The sequence below is a fragment of the Gopherus flavomarginatus genome, chromosome 1 (assembly GCF_025201925.1).
Source record: "Gopherus flavomarginatus isolate rGopFla2 chromosome 1, rGopFla2.mat.asm, whole genome shotgun sequence".
NCBI lineage: Eukaryota > Metazoa > Chordata > Testudines > Testudinidae > Gopherus > Gopherus flavomarginatus.
In genome coordinates this window covers 191,274,681-191,296,314 of record NC_066617.1, presented here as the reverse complement: position 1 = coordinate 191,296,314, position 21,634 = coordinate 191,274,681, and the positions used below count along the sequence as shown (strand labels likewise).

Sequence of the window (21,634 nt, the reverse complement as noted above, 5' to 3'; positions counted from 1 at the left end):
ATGGACGCACACCACCGAATTAATGTGCTTAGTGTGGCTGCGTGCACTCGACTTTATACAATCTGTTTTATAAAACCGGTTTATGTAAAAATCGGAATAATCCCATAGTGTAGACATACCCTGAGATAGGAGCTATGAAAGAAGAAAATGATTAAGGGATCAGGATGTAAGGGTCTGTGACTATTAAAGTACAATCCAGAATTGAACCCAGGATTATACTGTCTCAACAGTCCTCTGCCAATCAGCAAATACATGACAAAGTGTGTGGGTCACCTCCTTCCAGTCTGGTCCACATAAAAGATTACAACCTTAAGTCCCTTAGCTTAAGTGGCAGAGGTCTGTGCTTCAGAGCCAAACTCCAAAGATTCCAACCCCCTAATAATGACCAATTTAGGTGTCATCATCCAATCCCTGCAGGCAAAAGGTGCGGGGGTGGAGAAGAGGAACAGAGCTGCATTTGTGCTGACTGTTACAGATGGATTTCTCTCTTTCAATGCGTCAGCTAAAACTGTTCACCAACATTTGTTGATTTAAACCAAATCCAGCCATGCCTAAACACAGGAAAGATGTGGACAAACCAGAGAGGGTCCAGAGGAGAGCAACAAAAATGATAAAAGGTTTAGAAAACCTGACCTATGAGGAAAGGTTAAAAAATGAGCATGTTTAGTCTTGAGAAAAGATGTCAAATTAATAAATATATTAAGGGCTTTTATTAAGGGAACTGCAATCAATTGTTCTCCATGTCCACTGAAGTTATGACAAGAAGTAATGGGATTAATCTGCAACAAGTGGGATTTAGGTCAGATGAAAGAAAAACTTTAAAAGGTAGTCAAGCTCTGGAATAAGATTCTAGGAGAAGTTGTGGAATCCCCATTGCTGGAGGCTGACTTGGTCCTGCCTCAGCCCACAGGCAGTGCTAAAACATCCTCCCCCTTCACCACCTCATAAAAGCCTCAACAGTTTCACAGACATTTCAGCAGAAACAACTTCTTGTTAAACAAGGGGCTGGTCTACACTATGGGGGAAAATCGATCTTAGATACGCAACTTCAGCTACGTGAATAACGTAGCTGAAGTCGAAGTACCTAAGATCGAATTACTCACCGTCCTCACGGCACGGGATCGATGTCTGCGGCTCCCCCTATCGATTCCGCAACTCCGTTCGGGTTAGTGGAGTTACAGAATCGATATAAGTGCCTTTGGAGATTGATATATCGCGTCTAGATGAGACGCGATATATCGATCCCTGAGCAATCGATTGCTACTCACCGATACGGCGGATAGCGAAGACGTACCCAAGGAGAACCAAGTCTTCAACGTTGGCTCCATTTTATGGAAAGGACTAGGAAATGGTGCCACCATCAGGGAACCTATGGATTTTCCCCAGTGAATGGGGTGGGGAGGAGAAAAGGTTAGACTTCTCAAGATACTTTCCAGCCCTACTTTTCTGTGATATTTCCCCCCCCCCCCATTTGCTTTAAAATAAATTAGGAAATTTCTTCCAAAAAAAAAATAAAGCTATTTTACGACAATTTAAGGTTCCAAAGTCAAGTACTCAAAAGTTAGGAAATGCCAGAATTAAGGTTGCCCATACAGCCTTAATTCACACCCCTTGTGGGTATGCCTTATGATAGCCTTTAATTACATGATCACACACTTCTTTCTTCACATGACCTCTGCTTAATTCAGTGCACCGGATAGGCAGTGTCCTAGAAATGAACCAGGATTGCATAGAAAATGAGGCTATTATCTGTAGGACTTCTGCATCATTTGTTTCAGAGAAGCTGGAATGAGTGAATAAAGCAGAGGACTACAGAAAGACAAGATAGTCTCATGAAAAAATCAGTTAAATGCCACCCCGGAGAACTGACTTCTATCCCCCCCATCTTCCACAGGGTATCTGTATGATGCTGGACAAATCACTTAAGCCCCAGGTAGTCAATAGGCAGACTGTGGGCCAAATGCAGACCGCCAGATACTTTTGAATGGACCATGAAATCTTTTTACATACATTTCATCATTACTGTTATTGCTGTGTGAAAAATGTTTCTCTAGAGTCTGGACCTTGACAAAAAATAATTGACTACCCCGACTTAAATCAGTTTGTTCCAAATCCTAATTGTTCAATCTGACACATTTGGGGGCCTGATTTGCAGAAGAGATGACCATTCACAACTACAATGGAAGTCAATACAGTTCTCTTCTGGACATGTAACGTCAAATTCTCTGATAAAAATCTGTCCCCTGGTGCTTCAAACTGGGATCCCAAAATTAGCAGGCTCTCTCTACCTTAATCTCTTTCTGTACCAGTTCCTCATCTGTAAAGTGACAACAGAATACCACATTACCTCACTCAAGTGTTATGAAAATAAATTAATGTTTATGAAGCAGATTGATATTACAATGATGAGCTCTGTAAGAAAAGCCAATGAGGAAATTAATTCTGTATTCAAAGCAGAGCAAGGGTGTACAATAAGTTAGACATGGGAAGACAAATCAAATGGTGAAGATAAAACCAAACACTGAATAGCTGCTACTCATGGAGTTAATTAGAACCCATTACGAGCACAGGATGAGACCAGGGACCTTTGAAAAGACAGTCTTTAATTACATGACGACATGATATCCTAACACGTACAATAAATGGGCTGAATTAAAGTTGGAATATGCAGCATTAATTCCGTCATCTTCTAACTTTTTGAGTGCTTGACTTTATAACCTTAACATCATTTAATATTTTTAATGTAATACTTATATTTTAATTTGAGGTGGAGATAATAGACATATTTGCAAGTCCACTTAAAGATGATTGGAATTTGAAAACTATACTGTGTCCATAACTACAGCATCTCCTCAACTTGATAACTGAATACTTGAAGACTAAATCATTGTCATAAGTGGAAAAAGATAATCTGAAAAAAACTTCTCTATCCAAATACTGAAAAATAATCATTTAAATATTCCTTTCTTTTAAAGGAACATAAAATATTTTGCATGACACAATATTGGAAGAAGGAAAATTCAAAATAAAAAGCTAAAATTTACCATCTTTATGAAATCTAAATACAGACGGTGTACTGAACATTGATTACTGCCCTTTCCAAAATTTCATTTTGAAAGCAATTGTTCTTCAAATCACCTTTAAATAAAGACGGATCTGAACTATAAATTGTATTTCCTGCTACTCGGTTTCAAATTAACACTAGCACATTGGGTCATTGACTTCCATTTTATGATAAAATATCAACATGATGTGCTAACAATTGTCAAATTATAGGGATTATATACACTGGCACAGTTTAATGATTTGCAAAGTTGTAAGTATTTTTTCCTATATACAGAGTTTTCACCCGAATCAAGTGTTTTGTGTTTATATATAAAATTTGTGCTCAAACTTCACTCTAGACAGAACTGTCCAAGAAACTCAACGAAAACAAAAAGTTTCTAAATGCACAAAATTAACAATCAATCCAGATTATACACAGTGCCTATTCTAAGTACATGGAAAATATTTTTAAATGAATCTTAATTAACAAATGTAATATATTCAGTAAAACAGACAGCAAAAAGCAAACCAGCTATGTATTTTTACTGGAAGTTGACAAGAAAGTTTCCAACTACTCATGCATTGTCACACAAAAGGTTAGATTTGGAGATTCTATTATAACAAATTTTGATCCCATGAGTAATTCCCCAGCACAGCTGTGACATCAACAATGGCATTAACATTTCAACAGGAAACAGAGAGAGTCATCCTAATGCCCCTGAAAAGCATTTTTTCTAACTTTTAACCTCCCCAGGTGTTTCATAGTTATTTTGTATTACATCGAAATTGATGCAAAATTGTACAAAATATCGGGAAGCTTTGAAAACAGGAAGTGTTTCAACAGATAATTGTAGCAGTTTCCTAAAATTAGGTGAAATTAACATATCACTTTGATAAAATTTATCACAGGATCGAAAATAAGTGTTTTAGGCAAACTATAGTGAACACATTTTAATGCCATTACCTAAAATTTCTATAATTTGTAAAATAACTGCAAATACATTGAAAGAAGTAAACTATCCTTATCCACCTTTTAGCAACCAAAAGGGTGTGAAAACAAGGAGCTGTTTTAGAAACACATAGTGCAACATGCCAGCTCCTTTTGCTTAATACGCTGCGGACAGATCAAAGTATTTCCAACTAATTTATACTCTTTGCTTTGACTTCCACCCCAGGAATTTATTAATAACGTTGTAAAAGTTACTCGTTGAGAAAGTTGGCTCTGCCCTGAGCTTCCCATTTAATCCACATTTCCTACATGGCAGGTTACGGAGCCACATTTTTACACGGATCCAACTGAAAGCCACGAAAAGACCAGCGAAATGCGCTGGAAGGCGCCACGCGACGGCTTTTTAAGGAGGAACAGGCTGGATCAGCGCCGAGGTGGGTCTGGGCTCCGCGCCGGGCGCATCCTGCCCCGCTGACAAAGCCACTTTCCGACTGAAGGATCCCGAGGCACTTTCACCGGCTGGGGACGCGGTGCACGGAGGGGACAGGGCCCCGGGCAGGGGCACAGAGCTGGCGGGTGAGAATCCGGCCCCTCCGGTCCCCGCCCGCAGCACACATCGGACCCAGTGAGCCCGCCTCTGGGGGTACCGGGGGGGGAAGCATCGTGCTACAAACGACACCCGGGGAGGAGGTGCCGGGGACGGCAGCCCCTCAGCCTGGCCCCGAGCGGCGGGGCAGGGGGGAGAGGGGCGCGCTCTGCCCGCCCGGGCACACAATGGGCGGGGGGGGCACCCCCACATCAGCCCCCGCCCGGCTCTCACCTGCGCAGCACAGCAGGAGGCTCCCCAGCAGCGCGGCCAGTGGCGGCAGCTCCATGGCGGGGCAGCGGCGGTAGCGCCTCGGCGTCCTCCTCACAACACGGCGGCTCCCAACGGACGCTCCCAGCAGGTGAACAACGGCCCGTCACTTCCGGCCGGCCACAGCCCCACCGGCACCCCCCGCCCCCGCGCACACCCCGCACGGCACTGCCCCCTCCCCCGGGACTCTCACACACACACACACACACACACAGAGCACAGCCGCTGCTCTGGGATACACACACACACACACACCCCGCACAGTACAGGCGCTGCCCCCTGCTCCGGGACACACACCGCACAAGCACTACCCCCTCCCCCCGGGACACACACAGACTACAGGCACTGCCCAGCCCTGCCCTCCCCCTCCGAGGACACACACACCGCGCAGGCACTGCCCTCCTTCTCCCGTGATACACGGGCGGCTACCGCCTCCCGTCACTCCCCACCCCCTGAGCAGAGACTAGAGACAAAGACAAGGAGGAGTCCTTGTGGCACCTTAGAGACTCACAAATATATTTGGTCATAAGCCATCGTGGGCTAAAACCCACTTCATCAGGTGGCCAGGAAAGCTCATGTCCAAATAAATGTGTTAGTCTCTAAGGTGCCACAAGGATTCCTTGTTGTTTTTGCTGATACAGACTAACACCGCTACCACTTTGAAACTAGAGACAAAGAGTTGCTGGCGCTGTCCCACCAATTATTCACAGCTACAGGACAGCCCCAGACCCAGCGGTACACCACCCATCCCTCCCACTGCACAGAGCTACTGTGCACAGAGCTACTGCCCAGCATGCGCCCCAAGACACCCAGCTACAGCCTCGATAGCTGCACCCTCTACTGCCTCCCTCCCCGACAGGGGCACCCGCCGCGTCCCAGCACAGTTACAGCCACACACAAACGCTTCCCCTCCACTGCAGCCTGGCAACTACGGCTAATCCGCCCAGCTACTGCTCTAGTTTACCCTCTACAACTCAGTCACGCTAAATTACTCACCTAGCCCCTTCAGAGTCACCTACCCACTCACCCCTCTGGCCCTGGCTGCAGCAGAAGGTGACTCCAACTGAAATTACTTGGGCTGTGTTAACATCAGCGTTTCCCGCCTTCTCCGCTCCCCGTTAAAAGGTCCCACCATTATTTTGCAGCATCAGTTCAGATCAGGTGGGAGCACTAGTGTAGTGCTGTGGTCCCCCTGTGGCATCTAAAAAGTCCTTTGAGCAGGGTTAGGTGACAGGGTCACTGGTTAAAACATGGAGCCCTATATACAGTAGTTCTCATAGTTACCGTCACTGAAGCAGCAGTGGTAAGAGATTTTTGCCAAAATGCCTTGGCTGAGGGGAGATCTGATAGACTGTCTACATGGGTAAAAACAGAAGCCATAACCAACACCTCTGGTGGCAACTGGGGAAGCTGTAGTGTAGTGTAGTGTAGATCAGTCACAGGTAAACTTATCCATGTCATATAACTCTTTTTTACCATTGGTAATAAATTGTTGGTCCCATTTTTGCCAGTATAGATGATGCCATATAGGACAATCATTACCCAGTACTGTGAAATGATACTGAACAACAAACATACCTTTACAGTCAGCATTTCCCCATTGACTTTCAGACATCACCAATCCCATAAATATATAGTGTATGTATTTTCCATATATAGAACAGCCTCATATTTTCACTCTGAATGATTTACTTTTGATTGAAGGAAACTAGAAAATAAGAACAAACAAAAGTAAAGTTTCTGTGAGAGTACAGTGTGTGTTTCTTCTGTAATACACTTAATCTGTACTGAACACAAAATGGCAGCTGCAATCAGTGGACAGTGACTCCTAGAAAATAAGATTTGTACTCCAGAGGAAACAAGACCATCACAGTTACATAGCTGTATATAGTACAAGATAGAGTGGTGTGCAGTGTGTGGCTCACCCATAGTCCAGTGGTCTAAGCATCTAATATATAACTGTGTTTTAATACATATTAATATTTATTGTTGATTTAACTATATCAGTTTACTTAAAGCAACATAAACTCCTAGTATGGACGCAGTTATTCTGGTATAAAGGTGCTTCTACTGGTGTACTTTATTCACATACAGCCAACAGGAAGGTGAATAAACTAGAAGCACCTTTATACTAGTATAACTGCATCCACACTAGGGACTGTAGCAGTGTAACTATTTCTGAGAGAAAAAAAACCCCACACCTAAATGAAATAGTTATGCTAGCATAAAACCTGTATGTAAACTAGGCCTTACACATCCAGGAACCACAGGTTTGAATTTTGGCAGGAGTTCAGCTAAAGATATTTATTCACCTTCATAAAATATTTCAACATATTATTATACAATTTGTTGTGTGTGACTCTTTCCGATAAGACCTTAAAAACCAAGGTCATTTCTGCCCTGGATATATATTACTAGATCTAATGGGCCACTATTCAAAAGAGTTTTCTCTTACCTGTTAGCTAACAGGGCATGTTATTCAGCCACGGGTGCAGTTGTACCACTGTAGTTCTAGTGAAGACAGGAGAGGTAATATCTTTTATTTGACCCATTGGCATTGGTACTCCACCTACGCAAGAAGCAATCACACTCCCATCTACATAGCACTGTCTATACCGAGGGCTAGGTTGGTATATAACTATGTTCCTCAGGAGTGTAGAAAATCCTGAGCAATGTAGTTATGCCATCATAAATTTGTAGCATAGACCATAGCTTTGATCACTGATGTGATCCATGAAGTCTCCATTTCTGCTGGGATAATGACTGTATGAATATGCACTGGCATATTTTGAAATGGTTAGTTACTGTAAATAAAGCTACAGCTTTTACCTGCCGAGGGTGAGTCTCTGTGTTCTTTGTAAGGTTAGAGAGGGTTAAGCGGATGCAAGTCATTTTCTCTAAGAGTACAAGAGTACAGTTAACATTTACATGATAAATACATGACAATTCACATTGTCTAAACTTCTTTAGATTCCCCTTCAAGATGATCTTGCATAATTAGCATAGCCTTTTAAATCAGGATTTTTTCCCTGCAATTTATTTAATTATACAGATCAGAACTATTATCTATTCCATGATGAAAAACATCTAGCATTAACGCAATATTAAAGCAGAGAAATCAAGAAATTAAGAGCATAAAAGCGAGAAAATTCAGAGTTAAAGTTGAAAGCTCAACCCTCAACTTTATTCCTTTTGTTTATACAAGGGATCGGCAACCTTTGGCATGCAGCCCGCTAGGGTAAGCCCCCTGATGGGACGAGATGGTTTGTTTACCTGCCGCGTCCGCAGGTTCGGCTGGTCATGACTCCCATTAGCTGCAGTTTGCTGTTCCAGACCAATGGGGGCTGCATGCCGAAGGTTGCCAATCCCTGGTTTATACCTTAAATATGTTTTCTCTTTGTAACATACTAAATTATCTGTCAATAAAACAGATCATGTAAAACAAATCAGAATTTCTAATATCATTTTTCAGAAATGTAACAGTTTTCAAACTTGGTCTAATTTTTCAGTCTTAGGTATTGTCTATACAAAAAGGTTGCATCTGTTGAATTCAAGATTATTTAAAATGTGTCAAGGTAAATCAGTATGAACATGTAATGTCGATATATTTAGCCAGTTTAACCCTTGCTTAAACTGCTTTATTTAGCATCTGTAATTTAAGCAATGGTTAAAGTGGTTTAAGTGTATGTACAGTAAGGGTTAAATTGATTTTTGTATCAATTTATTTAAACTGGTATAGATAAAACCTTTAGTGAGATCTCCAAGACAAAGCAAATTGGAAAAGAATATGTTAAGTAGTTTCTCAGAGAGTTGCAATAAAATCTTTACCAATCTAAAATACTAGAGACAAACTGAAAATCTTTGCATACAGTGGATTTCATATAAAGCGTGTTTATAGTGCCTTGAAATATATTTGTTTTGTTTCCCTCTGATTTGTTGTTCTGTTTTGTATGCACTGCAGACTAGTACTTTAAAGGTTAACTGGACTTTAGTATCATAGACTGGGTGAGTGAAGTCTTTCTTGTATCACCTCTTGTGTCAACACAGACATTATATACCATGAAAAATATGATGAAGTAATTATATGTATTACAGAAAGAGAAAATGATTCATTGTTAGACTGGAGATCCTCACCCTTATGTGGAATAAACACTAGCTAGTAATTAAGTGAAATACTGTATAGCATTTAGAAACCTGAAGTCCACACTCTGTCTAGTCTCCATAGGGCCAATCCTACTCCCGTTTAAGTTTATATCAACGCTGCTAAAAAACTGGGTCTTAAATCAGAAAGTTTTTAAGTGTAAGAGATGATGTGTCAGAAATCTACATTTTTCAAGAAATATTCTTGATTAAATGGATCTCAATAAATCACTAAAATCCATGTTGAAAAGTCATAGCTCATAACTGTGATTAATTGCAAAAATCTGCCAGATTTATCACGAGGGCCATGGCTACACTGGAGAGGGTTTACAGCACTGCAACTTAGTAACTGTCCACACCTGCAAGGCACATCCAGCACTGCAACTCCCTGGCTGCAGCGCGGGCTGTACACCTGGTCTGCTTGGGGTATAACGATTGCAGCGCTGGTGATGCAGCGCTGCTCCGCACGTGTGGCCACCAAAAGCACTGTAATTGGCCTCCAGGGTATTAGGTGGTATCCCAGAATGCCTGTTCACAACAAACCGGAAGACCGGGCTCCCCGGAGCTGCTTATCTAAAAAACAAACACAGCTCCTGTTTGCTCGAGAAGAGGCAGGAGGATTGCTTTGGAATGTTCACAGCTGTTTGCTTGAGTAGAGAAGCCACAGGGCGGAGGGGGAGGAGGGAGTCCGTGTTGGAGCTCGGAGTGCATAATTTGCATTTAGTAAATAAGAGAAGAGTGGGGGAAGGGTCGAAACTTTTAAAATGATTGCAGGTTGGTGATGTGTATGTTCCAGGTCTTAGAACTTGCAAGGCAGGGAGCTGACAGCTCCAAAAATCCACTCTCTCTCTCTCCCCCACGCTCCCCCTCACCCCCCTCTTTTGAAAAGCAGGTTGCAGCCACTTGAACGCTGGGATAGCTGCCCACAATGCACCACTCCCAACAGCGCTGCAAATGCGGCCACACTGCAGCGCTGGTAGCTGTCAGTGTGGCCACACTGCAGCGCTGTCCCTACACAGCTGTACAAAGATAGCTGTAACTCCCAGCGCTGCACACCTCCAAGTGTAGCCATACCCAAGGTGCGACACCCTGAAATTCTGAGATTAACAAAGCTGGGGAAGCAGTAGGTGTAGGTGACTATACTGCTGAAAGTGAGATAAGATCTGGTGAAACAGGAGGCCGGAAGCACTTTACTGACAAAGAAGGAAGAAAGGCTCTTAGGGCTGGTCTACACTGCGGGGGAAAATCGATCTTAGATACGCAACTTCAGCTACATGAATAACGTAGCTGAAGTCGAAGTATCTAAGATCAAATTACTCACCGTCCTCATGGCACAGGATCGATGTCCATGGCTCCCCCTGTCGATTCCGCAACTCTGTTCTGGTTGGTGGAGTTACGGAATTGATATAAGCGCGTTCGGGGATTGGTATATTGCGTCCCTGAGCAATCGATTGCTACCCGCCAATACGGCGGGTAGTGAAGACGTACCCTCAGTCAGAAGCCTCTGAAGTGAACAGAAATGCTCCTTCTGAAGTCAATGCTTTGAACTTTGGATCAAAGGAGAGCATCCAGCATGGGAAGAAAAGTCACTATTGGGAAGAGGGAGACATTGGAGCAAGGAACTATAATCTAGGAGCTGAATTTCACCAACTCACAGTAGCTTAGCAAAATGAGGTTTTTTGTTTATTTGTTTTTTGTTGTGGCTGCCAGCTTGTGCTCCAGCACCTAAACTTCTATTAAAAAATAATTAAGTGTCTAGCCCAGATGATTACAAAGATCATCTTTAAAATGTGAACCAGTGCAGCAATGTCACCCTGAGTTTGCAAACAGCTTGAAACAAAACTCTGTAAGGTATGAAAGGGAAGTTACCCTTTGTAACTGGAGTTCAAGAAGTGTGGTCCCTATCTGTATTCAACTACAGGTACATATGTGCTCCATGCGCCTGAGACCAGAGAATTCTAGTCCAGTAGTCCATGCCTGCCTGCACCATTGCCCTCCTCATACTCTGTGCTGAAGGTTTAAGGGGCAGTACAGGCTGATGTCTCTCCAGTTTTTCCTGCTAACACAAATCAGAGAGGATCTGAAGCAGAGGGGGAAAGAGGGTGGGTAGTGGAATACAGATAGAAAGCACACATCTCAAAGAACTCCAGAATTCAAAGTAAAAAAGGAAGTTACTTACCTTTTGCAACTGATCACTATGGATGTGATCTGTGAATGACTGATGATTTGACTAGCAAGTACTCAGAGAGATGGAGGGGAGGGATACCTCAGTGGTTTGAGCATTTGCCTGCTTAAACCCAGGGTTGTGAGTTCAATCCTTAAGGGGGCCACTTAGGGTTCTAGTGCAAAATCAGTACTTAGTCCTGCTAGTGAAGACAGGGGACTGGACTCAATGACCTTTCAGGGTCCCTTCCAGCTCTATGAGATAAGTATATTTCCATATATTATGTAGGTATATTGCTGCTCACAGAACCACTTTTCCAAAGGGTGCATCAGTAGAGGCTTGGACCAAGGCATAATGAGTGAATGGAAGTCCATGTTGCTGCCTTGAAAATATCAAGATACTTCTTGAAGTGATGCCACTGAGGCTGCCTGGCTCTCATAGAACGAGCCCATATCCCATGTGGGAGAGGAAGGAGTGCCTGCTGATAACAAAGTAGGATACAGACAGAGATAAACTTGGAAGTCCTTTCGGAGGAAACAGCTTGACCTAGGGCTTGTTCTGCTATGGCATCCATAACTTTCTGATCTGTTTTGTTCTCTGTAGGTAAAATGGCAAAGTTCATCTCATGTCAAGGGAATGAAGCCTCTATACTAGAGGCTTGGTGCTTCAGGAAGAACACAGGTAAGTGAATAATCTTGTTTATATGGAATTCTCAGGCCCCCCAGAGGATTCAGGGGACCCCCACCGCCCAATTGCCGCCAAAGACCCGGCACTTCGGCAGCAGGTCCCGGGGAGGAAGGACTCCCCTCCGCGGGTCTTTGGGGCACTTTGGCAGCAGGTCCCAGAGTGGAAGGACCCCCTGCCATGGGTCTTCAGGGCACTTCGGTGGCGGGTTCCAGAGTGGAAGGACCCCCTGCCGCCAAATTGCCACCGAAGACCTGGAGCAGAAGAAGCTCCGGGAACCTGGGCCCCATGAGAGTTTTCCGGGGCCCCTGGAGCGAGTGAAGGACCCCACTCCACAGGCCCAGAAAAACTCTTGTGGGGGCCTGTGGCAAATTGCCCCACTTGCCGCCCCACCTCTGGGTGGCCCTGGGAATTCTGAAACTAGGGGTTAATTAGTGAGACCTTATTTTTATGAAATATTGTGTAATGTGTGTCTGCCATTGGGGCTCCCACTTCACCTAGGTGTCTGGCCAACGTATGATAGCAAGAAGAAAGACAACCTTCATAGACAGGTAAGACAGCAAGTGGCCAGGTATTAAAAAGGAGGCTTGGTAAGTGCTGAAAGTACAAAATTAAGGTCCCATTAAGAGGCTGGTCTTCTAACTGGTGGAAAAGTTCTAATGAACACTTTTAAGAATTCTGGAGGTGATTGAGTGAGTAAAGACTGTCCATTAGAGGGCTGATTGCCTCTGAGTGAACTCGTATTAAGCTAAGGGAAAGATCCATTACTCTGAGGGGAAGAAGGTAATCCAAAGTAGCTGGAATATCTATTGTCTCAGGAGACATATGGTGCTGCTGGGCCCAGGTAGAGAAATGCTTCCACATAGGACTGCTGGAGTCCTTCCTGCTATTAGTACGAATGGCTTGTACAGTTTTGGAACAGGAATGTTCTAGGTCCAACACCCATCCAAATACTCAGCTGTAAAGTGAAGAACTTTGGGACTGGGATGTCAGACTGTGACAGGATCCCACTGGGGTGCCACTCGGAACTGGGGTATCACTGAGCCCCCTGACCCATCAGCTTGGGCTCCCTGTACACAATACTGCTGTGACCAGCCTGACAAGCCCTCTGCCAGGCTCCAACCTACACTTTTACCATCACACATACAGGTAGGGACACACCCTGCTGCAGTTACATACGGATGTGTGATCAGCTCTGCATGGGGATGCTTCAGCTAAGGAACTTCTCAGCTATTCAAGTACCACCCCAACCCCCTGGGGTTTAAACCCAAAATTATACCATCCTGCGCTGCACAGAGAACTGTACAGAGAAAGTTACCCCCTTACTCAGTGTGGAGTGGAAATATACAAAAACTTTTTGCCTCGAGTTATGACTCCCACCCACACTGCTTTTAGACAAAGCAAAAACAAATTTATTAACTACAAAAAAGTTTCTCATAGACTCATAGACTCCAGGACTGGAAGGGATCTCGAGAGGTCATCGACTCCAGTCCCCTGCCCTCATGGCAGGACCAAATATTGTCTAGACCATCCCTAATAGACATTTATCTAACCTACTCTTAAATATCTCCAGAGATGGAGATTCCACAACTTCCCTAGGCAATCTATTCCAGTGTTTAACTACCCTGACAGTTAGGAACTTTTTCCTAATGTCCAACCTAAATCTCCCTTGCTGCAGTTTAAGCCCATTGTTTCTTGTTCTATCATTGGAGGCTAAGGTGAACAAGTTTTCTCCCTCCTCCTGATGACACCCTTTTAGATACCTGAAAACTACTATCATGTCCCCTCTCAGTCTTCTCTTTTCCAAACTAAACAAACCCAATTCCTTCAGCCTTCCTTCATAGGTCATGTTCTCAAGACCTTTAATCATTCTTGTTGCCCTTCTCTGGACCCTCTCCAGTTTCTCCACATCTTTCTTGAAATGTGGTGCCCAGAACTGGACACAATACTCCAGCTGAGGCCTGACCAGCACAGAGTAAAGCGGAAGAATGACTTCTCGTGTCTTGTTTACAACACACCTGTTAATGCATCCCAGAATCACGTTTGCTTTTTTTGCAACAGTATCACACTGTTGACTCATATTAAGCTTGTGGTCTACTATGACCCCTAGATCTCTTTCTGCCATACTCCTTCCTAGACAGTCTCTTCCCATTCTGTATGTGTGAAACTGATTGTTCCTTCCTAAGTGGAGCACTTTGCATTTGTCTTTATTGAACTTCATCCTGTTTACCTCAGACCATTTCTCCAAATCATTTTTAATTTTGACCCTGTCCTCCAAAGCAGTTGCAATCCCTCCCAGTTTGGTATCGTCCGCAAACTTAATAAGCGTACTTTCTATGCCAACATCTAAATCGTTGATGAAGATATTGAACAGAACCAGTCCAAAAACAGACCCCTGCGGAACCCCACTTGTTATACCTTTCCAGCAAGATTGGGAGCCATTAACAGCTACTCTCTGAGTACGGTTATCCAGCCAGTTATGCACCCACCTTATAGTAGCCCCATCTAAATTGTACTTTCCTAGTATATATATAAGAATATCTTGCGAGACCGTATCAAATGCCTTACTAAAGTCTAGGTATATCACATCCACCACTTCTATCTTATCCACAAGGCTCGTTATCCTATCAAAGAACGCTATCAGATTGGTTTGACACGATTTGTTCTTTACAAATCCATGCTGGCTATTCCCTATCACCTTACCACCTTCCAAGTGTTTGCAGATGATTTCTTTGATTACCTGCTCCATTATCTTCCCTGGCACAGAAGTTAAACTAACTGGTCTGTAGTTTCCTGGGTTGTTTTTATTTCCCTTTTTATAGATGGGCACTATATTTGCCCCCTTCCAGTCTTCTGGAATCTCCCCCGTTTCCCATGATTTCCCAAAGATAATAGCTAGAGGCTCAGATACCTCTTCTATTAACTCCTTGAGTATTCTAGGATGCATTTCATCAGGCCCTGGTGACTTGCAGGCATCTAACTTTTCTAAGTGATTTTTTACTTGCTCTTTTTTTATTTTTTCTTCTAAACCTACCCTCTTCCCGTAAGCATTCACTGTATTAGACATTCCTTCAGACTTCTCAGTGAAGACCGAAACAAAGAAGTCATTAAGCATCTCTGCCATTTCCAAGTCTCCCGTTACTGTTTCCCCCTCCTTATTGAGCAGTGGGCCTACCCTGCCCTTGGTCTTCCTCTTGCTTCTAATGTATTGATAAAAAGTCTTCTTGTTTCCCTTTATTCCCATAGCTAGTTTGAGTTCCTTTTGTGCCTTTGCCTTTCTAATCTTGCCTCTGCATTCCTGTGTTATTTGCCTATATTCATCCTTTGTAATCTGACCTAGTTTCCATTTTTTATATGACGCCTTTTTATTTTGTAGGTCATGCAAGATCTCATGGTTAAGCCAAGGTGGTCTTTTGCCACATTTTCTATCTTTCCTAACCATCGGAATAGCTTGCTTTTGGGCCCTTAATAGTGTCCCTTTGAAAAACTGCCAACTCTCCTCCGTTGTTTTTCCCCTCAGTCTTGATTCCCATGAGACCTTACCTATCAGCTCTCTGAGCTTACCAAAATCCGCCTTTGAAATCCATTGTCTCTATTATGCTGTACTCCCTTCTACCCTTCCTTAGAATTGCAAACTCTAAGATAGAGTTTAAGTGATTATAAGGGATAGCAAACAGATTAAAGCAGATAACCTACCAAATCAACAAAACACATAAACTAAGCTTAATATACTAAAGAGATTGGATATGAATAGCAGATCCTCACCCTAAGTGATGATCCAAGCAGGTTGCATATTCTTAAGGGGCAAGCTGCACTAACTTACAGCTTGGAATGCCCAGGTGTTTCATTCCCAGGCTAAAAATCCCTTTAGCCTGGGTCCAGCACTTCCCCCCACTTCTGTGGTTGGGGGGATGGGATGGGAACTGAGTTACTGCAGAGAATTCCTTGTTGGGTGCTGGCTGGTGAGTCTTGCCCACATGCTCAGGGTTTAGCTGATCGCCATATTTGAGGTTGGGAAGGAATTTTCCTCCAGGGCGGATTGGCAGGGGCCCTGGAGGTTTTTCGCCTTCCCCTGCAGCGTGGGGCATGGGTCGCTTGCTGGTGGATTCTCTGCAGCTTGAGGTCTTCAAACCAATTTTGAGGATTTCAATAACTCAGTCCTGGGTTAGGGGTTGTTATAAAAGTGGATGGGTAGGGTTCTGTGGCCTGCCTTGTGCAGGAGGTCAGACTAGATGATCATATTGGTCCCTTCTGACCTATGAGTCTATGAGTCTGTCTTTGTTCCTCAGGTGTTTTCAGGAGCCAATGAAGAACCACAGTGATGTCACTCCGCTGCCTTATGTAGCTTTTGCATATGGCATGAACCCTTTGTTTCAAAGCTTTGTTTCCATACCAGTCAATGGAAAAACACTGGTATCCCAAAATGGAGTTCAGCACCAGGTGACCAGGTCACATGTCCCTGTAGCGTCACAGCGGACATAACTCGGAGGCTGTCTGTAATGTACTCAGGAAGGTTCCCTGGTGGGAGATAAGCTTCTTCCAAGGCCTTTTGTTTTCTCCTAATGGTTCATTAACTAGAATGGCCCTTCCCAGCCAGCCATCTAGACTGAATCTTTTGTCTAGTGGGGATTCCCCATGCGTAAACACATTTGTAACATAGATACATAGTCATCTTCCTAACTTCAGATACAAAAATGATACATGCATACAACTAGGATAATCATATTCAGTAAATCATAATCTTTTCAATGATATCTGATATGACCTATCTTGCACAAAATACATCCGAATTATGCCACAATCATATCAATAATATCTCTATGAAGAATATGGTGTGCAGTGTCACACAGACCTTGCCATTCTCTTGAGTCAATAAGTCTGGAAAGGAATGAGTGCTAAAGAATCCCCAGGAATGAGTGCTAAAGAGTACTAAAGAGTCCCTAGGCTGACATATGCAGGAGACCTGGGAACAGGAACTACTTGGGCCATTTGCACACTTTGAGATTGACTTGTGTTCTGTCCTGTTGAATAATCTGCAGTACTTGAGGAACAGGTGGGATAGGAAGAAAGGCATAGTTCAAATGGTTTGTGCAAAGGAACAAGAAAGCATCACCTTTGAGGATTTGTGTAGTTCTAACCTGCAGCACCTCCCCACCAGCTTCTAACCCAACCCTCAAGCTGTTCTCACCCTGCCCCCACACCACACAGGGAGAGACACAATCAGGGCCGTCCTTAGGATTTATGGGGCCCTAGGCAGTATTATTAAACTGGTGCCCCTATGCCGGATGGCAGCCCAAGCTCACAGCCTGGTGGGGGTGCAGGAGGGGGAGGAGGGACTTGACAGCAAAGGATAATGAGATGCCCAGCCTGCCTCATGGTGGCGGAGAGTCACAGTTCCCCGCAGAGACTTCCATGCACTCTCCCTCATGCAGAATGGACATGAAGAAAGTACCTAATTAAAAGCACTAAAATTTGGGAATAAAAAATGTCAGTCACAGGTTTTTTGATATGCCCTGAAGTTTGTCAGAGATTTATTTGCAAAAACTTCATAGTAAGGGTGAGTCAGCTGTCCTGCTGAATACAACATTACATTTAATGGAATACATGATGCAGCTCTTCTCTGTTTTACATTTTCTTCATCAGTATTTCTAAGTTGAATTTATATTTTAAATGTACTCAAATCTTAAGCCAGCATTCCAGATTACTACATATTTAACTCACTGAAACAAAGACATTCTTTTAAATTAATCAGAGAGATTTAATGTGTTCATAACAATGTTCACTGCTTTTAGAAAAAGGAACAGTAATTTACTTTGTGTGATCTCCATAACAAGAGACATGGTTATGAAATTTCACCAATTTTAAAAAAAAAGGTTTCCAAAGATTTTAGATATAACAAGGATTTTGTCTTACTAAGGTACTGATTTTGCTGGAGGGTTCTTTTAAAACTAGTTTGTCGGATAGTCAGAAGTAAAGAAAGGGAACTCTTTGTCCAGCTATCTGGAAGGGAAGGACTGTTGTCCCTTTAAGGGCTCTCTTCAGTGGGGAGTGGGGGGAGAGGTGGTGAAGGGATGGACAGAAAGGACAGGAAGACTTGGAAGCACTTTTTTTTTTAACTATAGTAATTAAAATGTGTATTTTAGATAAGGGAGGTCTTTTGAAGGATTTATTTAAAAAACTATGTGTGAAGATCCACACATTTAAGGCTAAAGATGATTGTGCATCTAAAACTCTATGCAAGCATTTTTTAGAAATGTGATTTTATAATCTTCACCAGCTCACTAATGAAATATTTTTAAAGCAAATTTTAAAATTTAAAAAGGTCCTGTAGACTGACATGTTCTGTGTAAATATTACATTAATGCACAACTGTTTTTGTCAGTAAAGTCAGAAACTGACAGTATAAAAATTTATTTGGGCATAAGCTTTCGTGGACATCTGATGAAATGGAGTTCTAGTCCACAAAAGCTTATGCCCAAATTTGTTAGTCTTTGAGGTGACACAAGGACTCGTCCTTGTTTTTGCTGATACAGACTAACAGGACTACCACTCTGAAACCTGTCAATATATACCTTGGGGTTGGCAAATGCCTGTTAAATGGCTTTATTACCCCTTGAATGTCTCTTTAACAGTTTCAATGTTGTGCTAATAGGTCTGGCAGGCTGGAGGTTTTTTTCACTTTTAACTACTAGATTCCCTCCCAAGGAAGACTCACCAGGCTAGAGCAGCCATCTGTGGGAGCCTGCAGGAAGAGTCAAAACAGGGATAGGAAAACAAGAGGGTGGACACTAAGACCCAGTGGTGCCCCAAATTTTCAGGTGCCCTACGCAGCTGCCTATGTTGCCTATGCCTAAGGATGGCCCTGGACACAATGATGTGAAGGAACTCAAATGGGGCCTGATCTGATAGGTGTGCTCAAAGGCATTGCAATGTCTTAAGTCCTTTTGTGAATTCAGACCAAAGCGACTTTCCCTAGATCACACGGGAAAGGCTGCGGCAGAGCCTGCTGCGGCAGAGCCTGGAATAGAATCCAGCTCTGACTCCTAGTCCTATGCTTTCCTACAGAACCATCCTTCTTTATATTCTATAATATGGAATTTTACTTTATTTATTAAGCACATTGTCAGTATTTGATAGATAAGTGATACAAATGATGATAGGACAAAGAAAACTCCCATCTCATTCCATAGTAGTAGCATGATAGGAAAACTCTGCTCAGAAGAACATTGGGTAAAAAACTTGTCTACACCAGTAGCTCTCAACCCTGTACCCCTGGGGGTATGCAGACGTCTTCCATAGGGTACATCAGTTCATCTAGATATTTGCCTAGTTTTATAATAGGCTACATAAAAAGCACCAGTGACGTCAGTACAAACTATAATTTCATACGACTTGTTTATACTGCTCTATATAATAAACTGAAATGTAAGTAGAATATTTATATTCCAATTGATTTACTTTATAATTATATGGTATAAATGAGGAAGTCAGCAATTTTTCAGTAATAGTGTGCTGTGACACTTGTGTATTTTTATGTCTGATTTTGTAAGCAAGTAGTTTTTAAGTGAGGTGAAACTTGGGGGTACGCAAGACAAATCAGACTCCTGAAAGGGGTTGAGTAGCCTGGAAAGGTTGAGAGGCATTGTTCTACACTACAGAATTCTTGCAAAATATTCTCACTGTTAGTAATTGTGACTCAACTGTACTAGTGTTAGCAACACTGGGAGCTCTAGTGTAAATGGCTCTCTGGATCTGGCAGCCATTTCTAGCTTTATGTCAGTTAAACCTCCTAAGAGCAAATCTAGCCAGCACATCATTGAAAATGGCTGCTGGAACCAGAGGACTGTGTCCATCAAGAGCTTGTCTACCCATGAAACACTACAGTAGCACCAATGTAGCACATCAGCATAAACATTACCTATGCTGATGGGAGGGATTCTCCTGATGTAATCCAACTTCCTGAAAGGTGATAGTCATATCAACAGATGAATTCTTCCATTGACTTAGCGCTGTCTACACAGCGGGCTGGGTCAGTTAACTACATCACTCAGGGATTGGATTTTTCACACCTCTGAACGATGTAGCTGGGTTGACCTAACTTTTTAGTGTAGACTAGGCCTGAGCTTCCCAACTTTGCTACCACCTGTTTGGTTGAATCAGTGTTAGCAACAGTGGGATTCTTTGGTAAATATTTACTAGTAAAAAAAGGAAAAGAAAAGAAAAAATCCCCCAAACCAAAAGTCTACATTGCATTCACAGTTCTTCCCCTCGGGAGAGAATGAGAGAAAAAACTAACTATATGTGACAGATGTTAGACAAGTAGTTTTATGCACTGAGGGTAGTACAAGAACATGTGTAGACAAGAACAGAATGGACAAGGCTAAAGGGTCTGTTCTCTCCCATATCTTCTTACTGCCCGCCCTACCCACACCCCAAAAATGCATAAGCCCTAACTTCTTTTTTAAAACAGTGTTTTGTTAGATGGCCATTCTTCTATAATGGCATCATTTACATTGTTCTATTTAAATCAATGCCTCATTGAGGGGAATGGAAGTTTAAAAGGAAATAATTTAAAGGATAAATTGGCCAAAATCAACTGTTGTTTTTAAAAGTGTAGTAATTCCAGCTGAGTGTTTTTCTTATATTGCCATTGATTGAAGTTAGTTTATAAATAGTATGAACAGCTTTCAAAATTAACAGCTCACTCTGGTGATAATTATTAGGGAGTCATAGGTCATACTTTGCTACTACTGTTCTTTGTCTGGAGACAGTTTTCAGCAAAATGCTTTAACAGGATAACATTTTACCGTCTGATGCCTTTGCAATAGTAAAATATGGAAACAATTTGCTTAAAATAATAATTTTGTATGTAAATGTTTATTTAAAATCAGTGGCTCACATAAAACAGAACATAAAAACCACTGAAACTGGTAAAAGCAAGTAACATCAAGGCCCATACTGTCTGCTGGTGTTTATTAAAGTGTGACCCAAAATTAAGAAAATTGTATCACACCATATTCCCTAAAGAGGAACAGAAAAAAGTTTTATAAAAAATACTGGAAAGCTTGTCTAGAAAAGGAAAAAAAATGTAGTTCTTCCTTTTAAAAATATTAACACTATATTTTTCACTTTGTTTATTGGTTTGTATTTTTCAAATGTAATTCATGTTAGACATTCCTTTGCATATTTGCAGGGTAAATAATGACTGGGTTCATTAACATGCAATACGCATTAATAACATTTATAAAATGAATAAAATTAATAATAGTATTGTATTTTAACAAACTCTTAAGAATTTTCATCTCATTAAGTTGCTGATGTGGGAAAACATCCTTATTCATGTTAAGTACTTTTATGTATCTTCACTAACTGACAGTATAGGTGAAATCACCAGTGGTAGCAACCGTGACTGTTGTACTGCAGCCAACAATTAGTCATTTTTACTGCCAACATGCTTCTACCAGTGACAATTTACTGGTGGTGGTAATGTAGGTTAGTCCTAAGAATCTGATCCAGCAAACACTTACAATTGTATGTAGTCCCACTGAAGCAAATATGTCAATGCCCAATAATAAGAAATTGATCCTTGCACATGAATGAATTCAGTTACAGTCTCGGGTCCTATGTCTGGCAATAAGTCTTTCCAGGATCAAACTCTAAAATACTAAAAAATCCATATACTCAATATAATCATATATTACCAACTCTTCCAATATTATCTTGAGTCATGGGATATTTGATGTTTTTCTTAAACACCTAGCTCCTGCGTTCATTAAAAAAAAATATTCTAGTCCTC

General features: G+C 42.2%; 1 protein-coding gene across 2 annotated transcripts in view; it reads right to left on the bottom strand.

Moving 5' to 3' along the window:
- The window catches only part of CXADR (CXADR Ig-like cell adhesion molecule), a 57,239-nt gene extending 52,307 nt beyond the window's left edge, over positions 1 to 4,932 (bottom strand). For both annotated transcript variants that reach the window (XM_050960425.1, XM_050960418.1), the window contains exon 1: positions 4,815 to 4,932. In XM_050960425.1, coding sequence (XP_050816382.1) covers positions 4,815 to 4,869 — 55 coding nt within the window. In that variant the 5' untranslated portion in view covers positions 4,870 to 4,932. The remainder of the gene's footprint in view (positions 1 to 4,814) is intronic.
- Between the last annotated feature and the right edge of the window lie 16,702 nt (positions 4,933 to 21,634).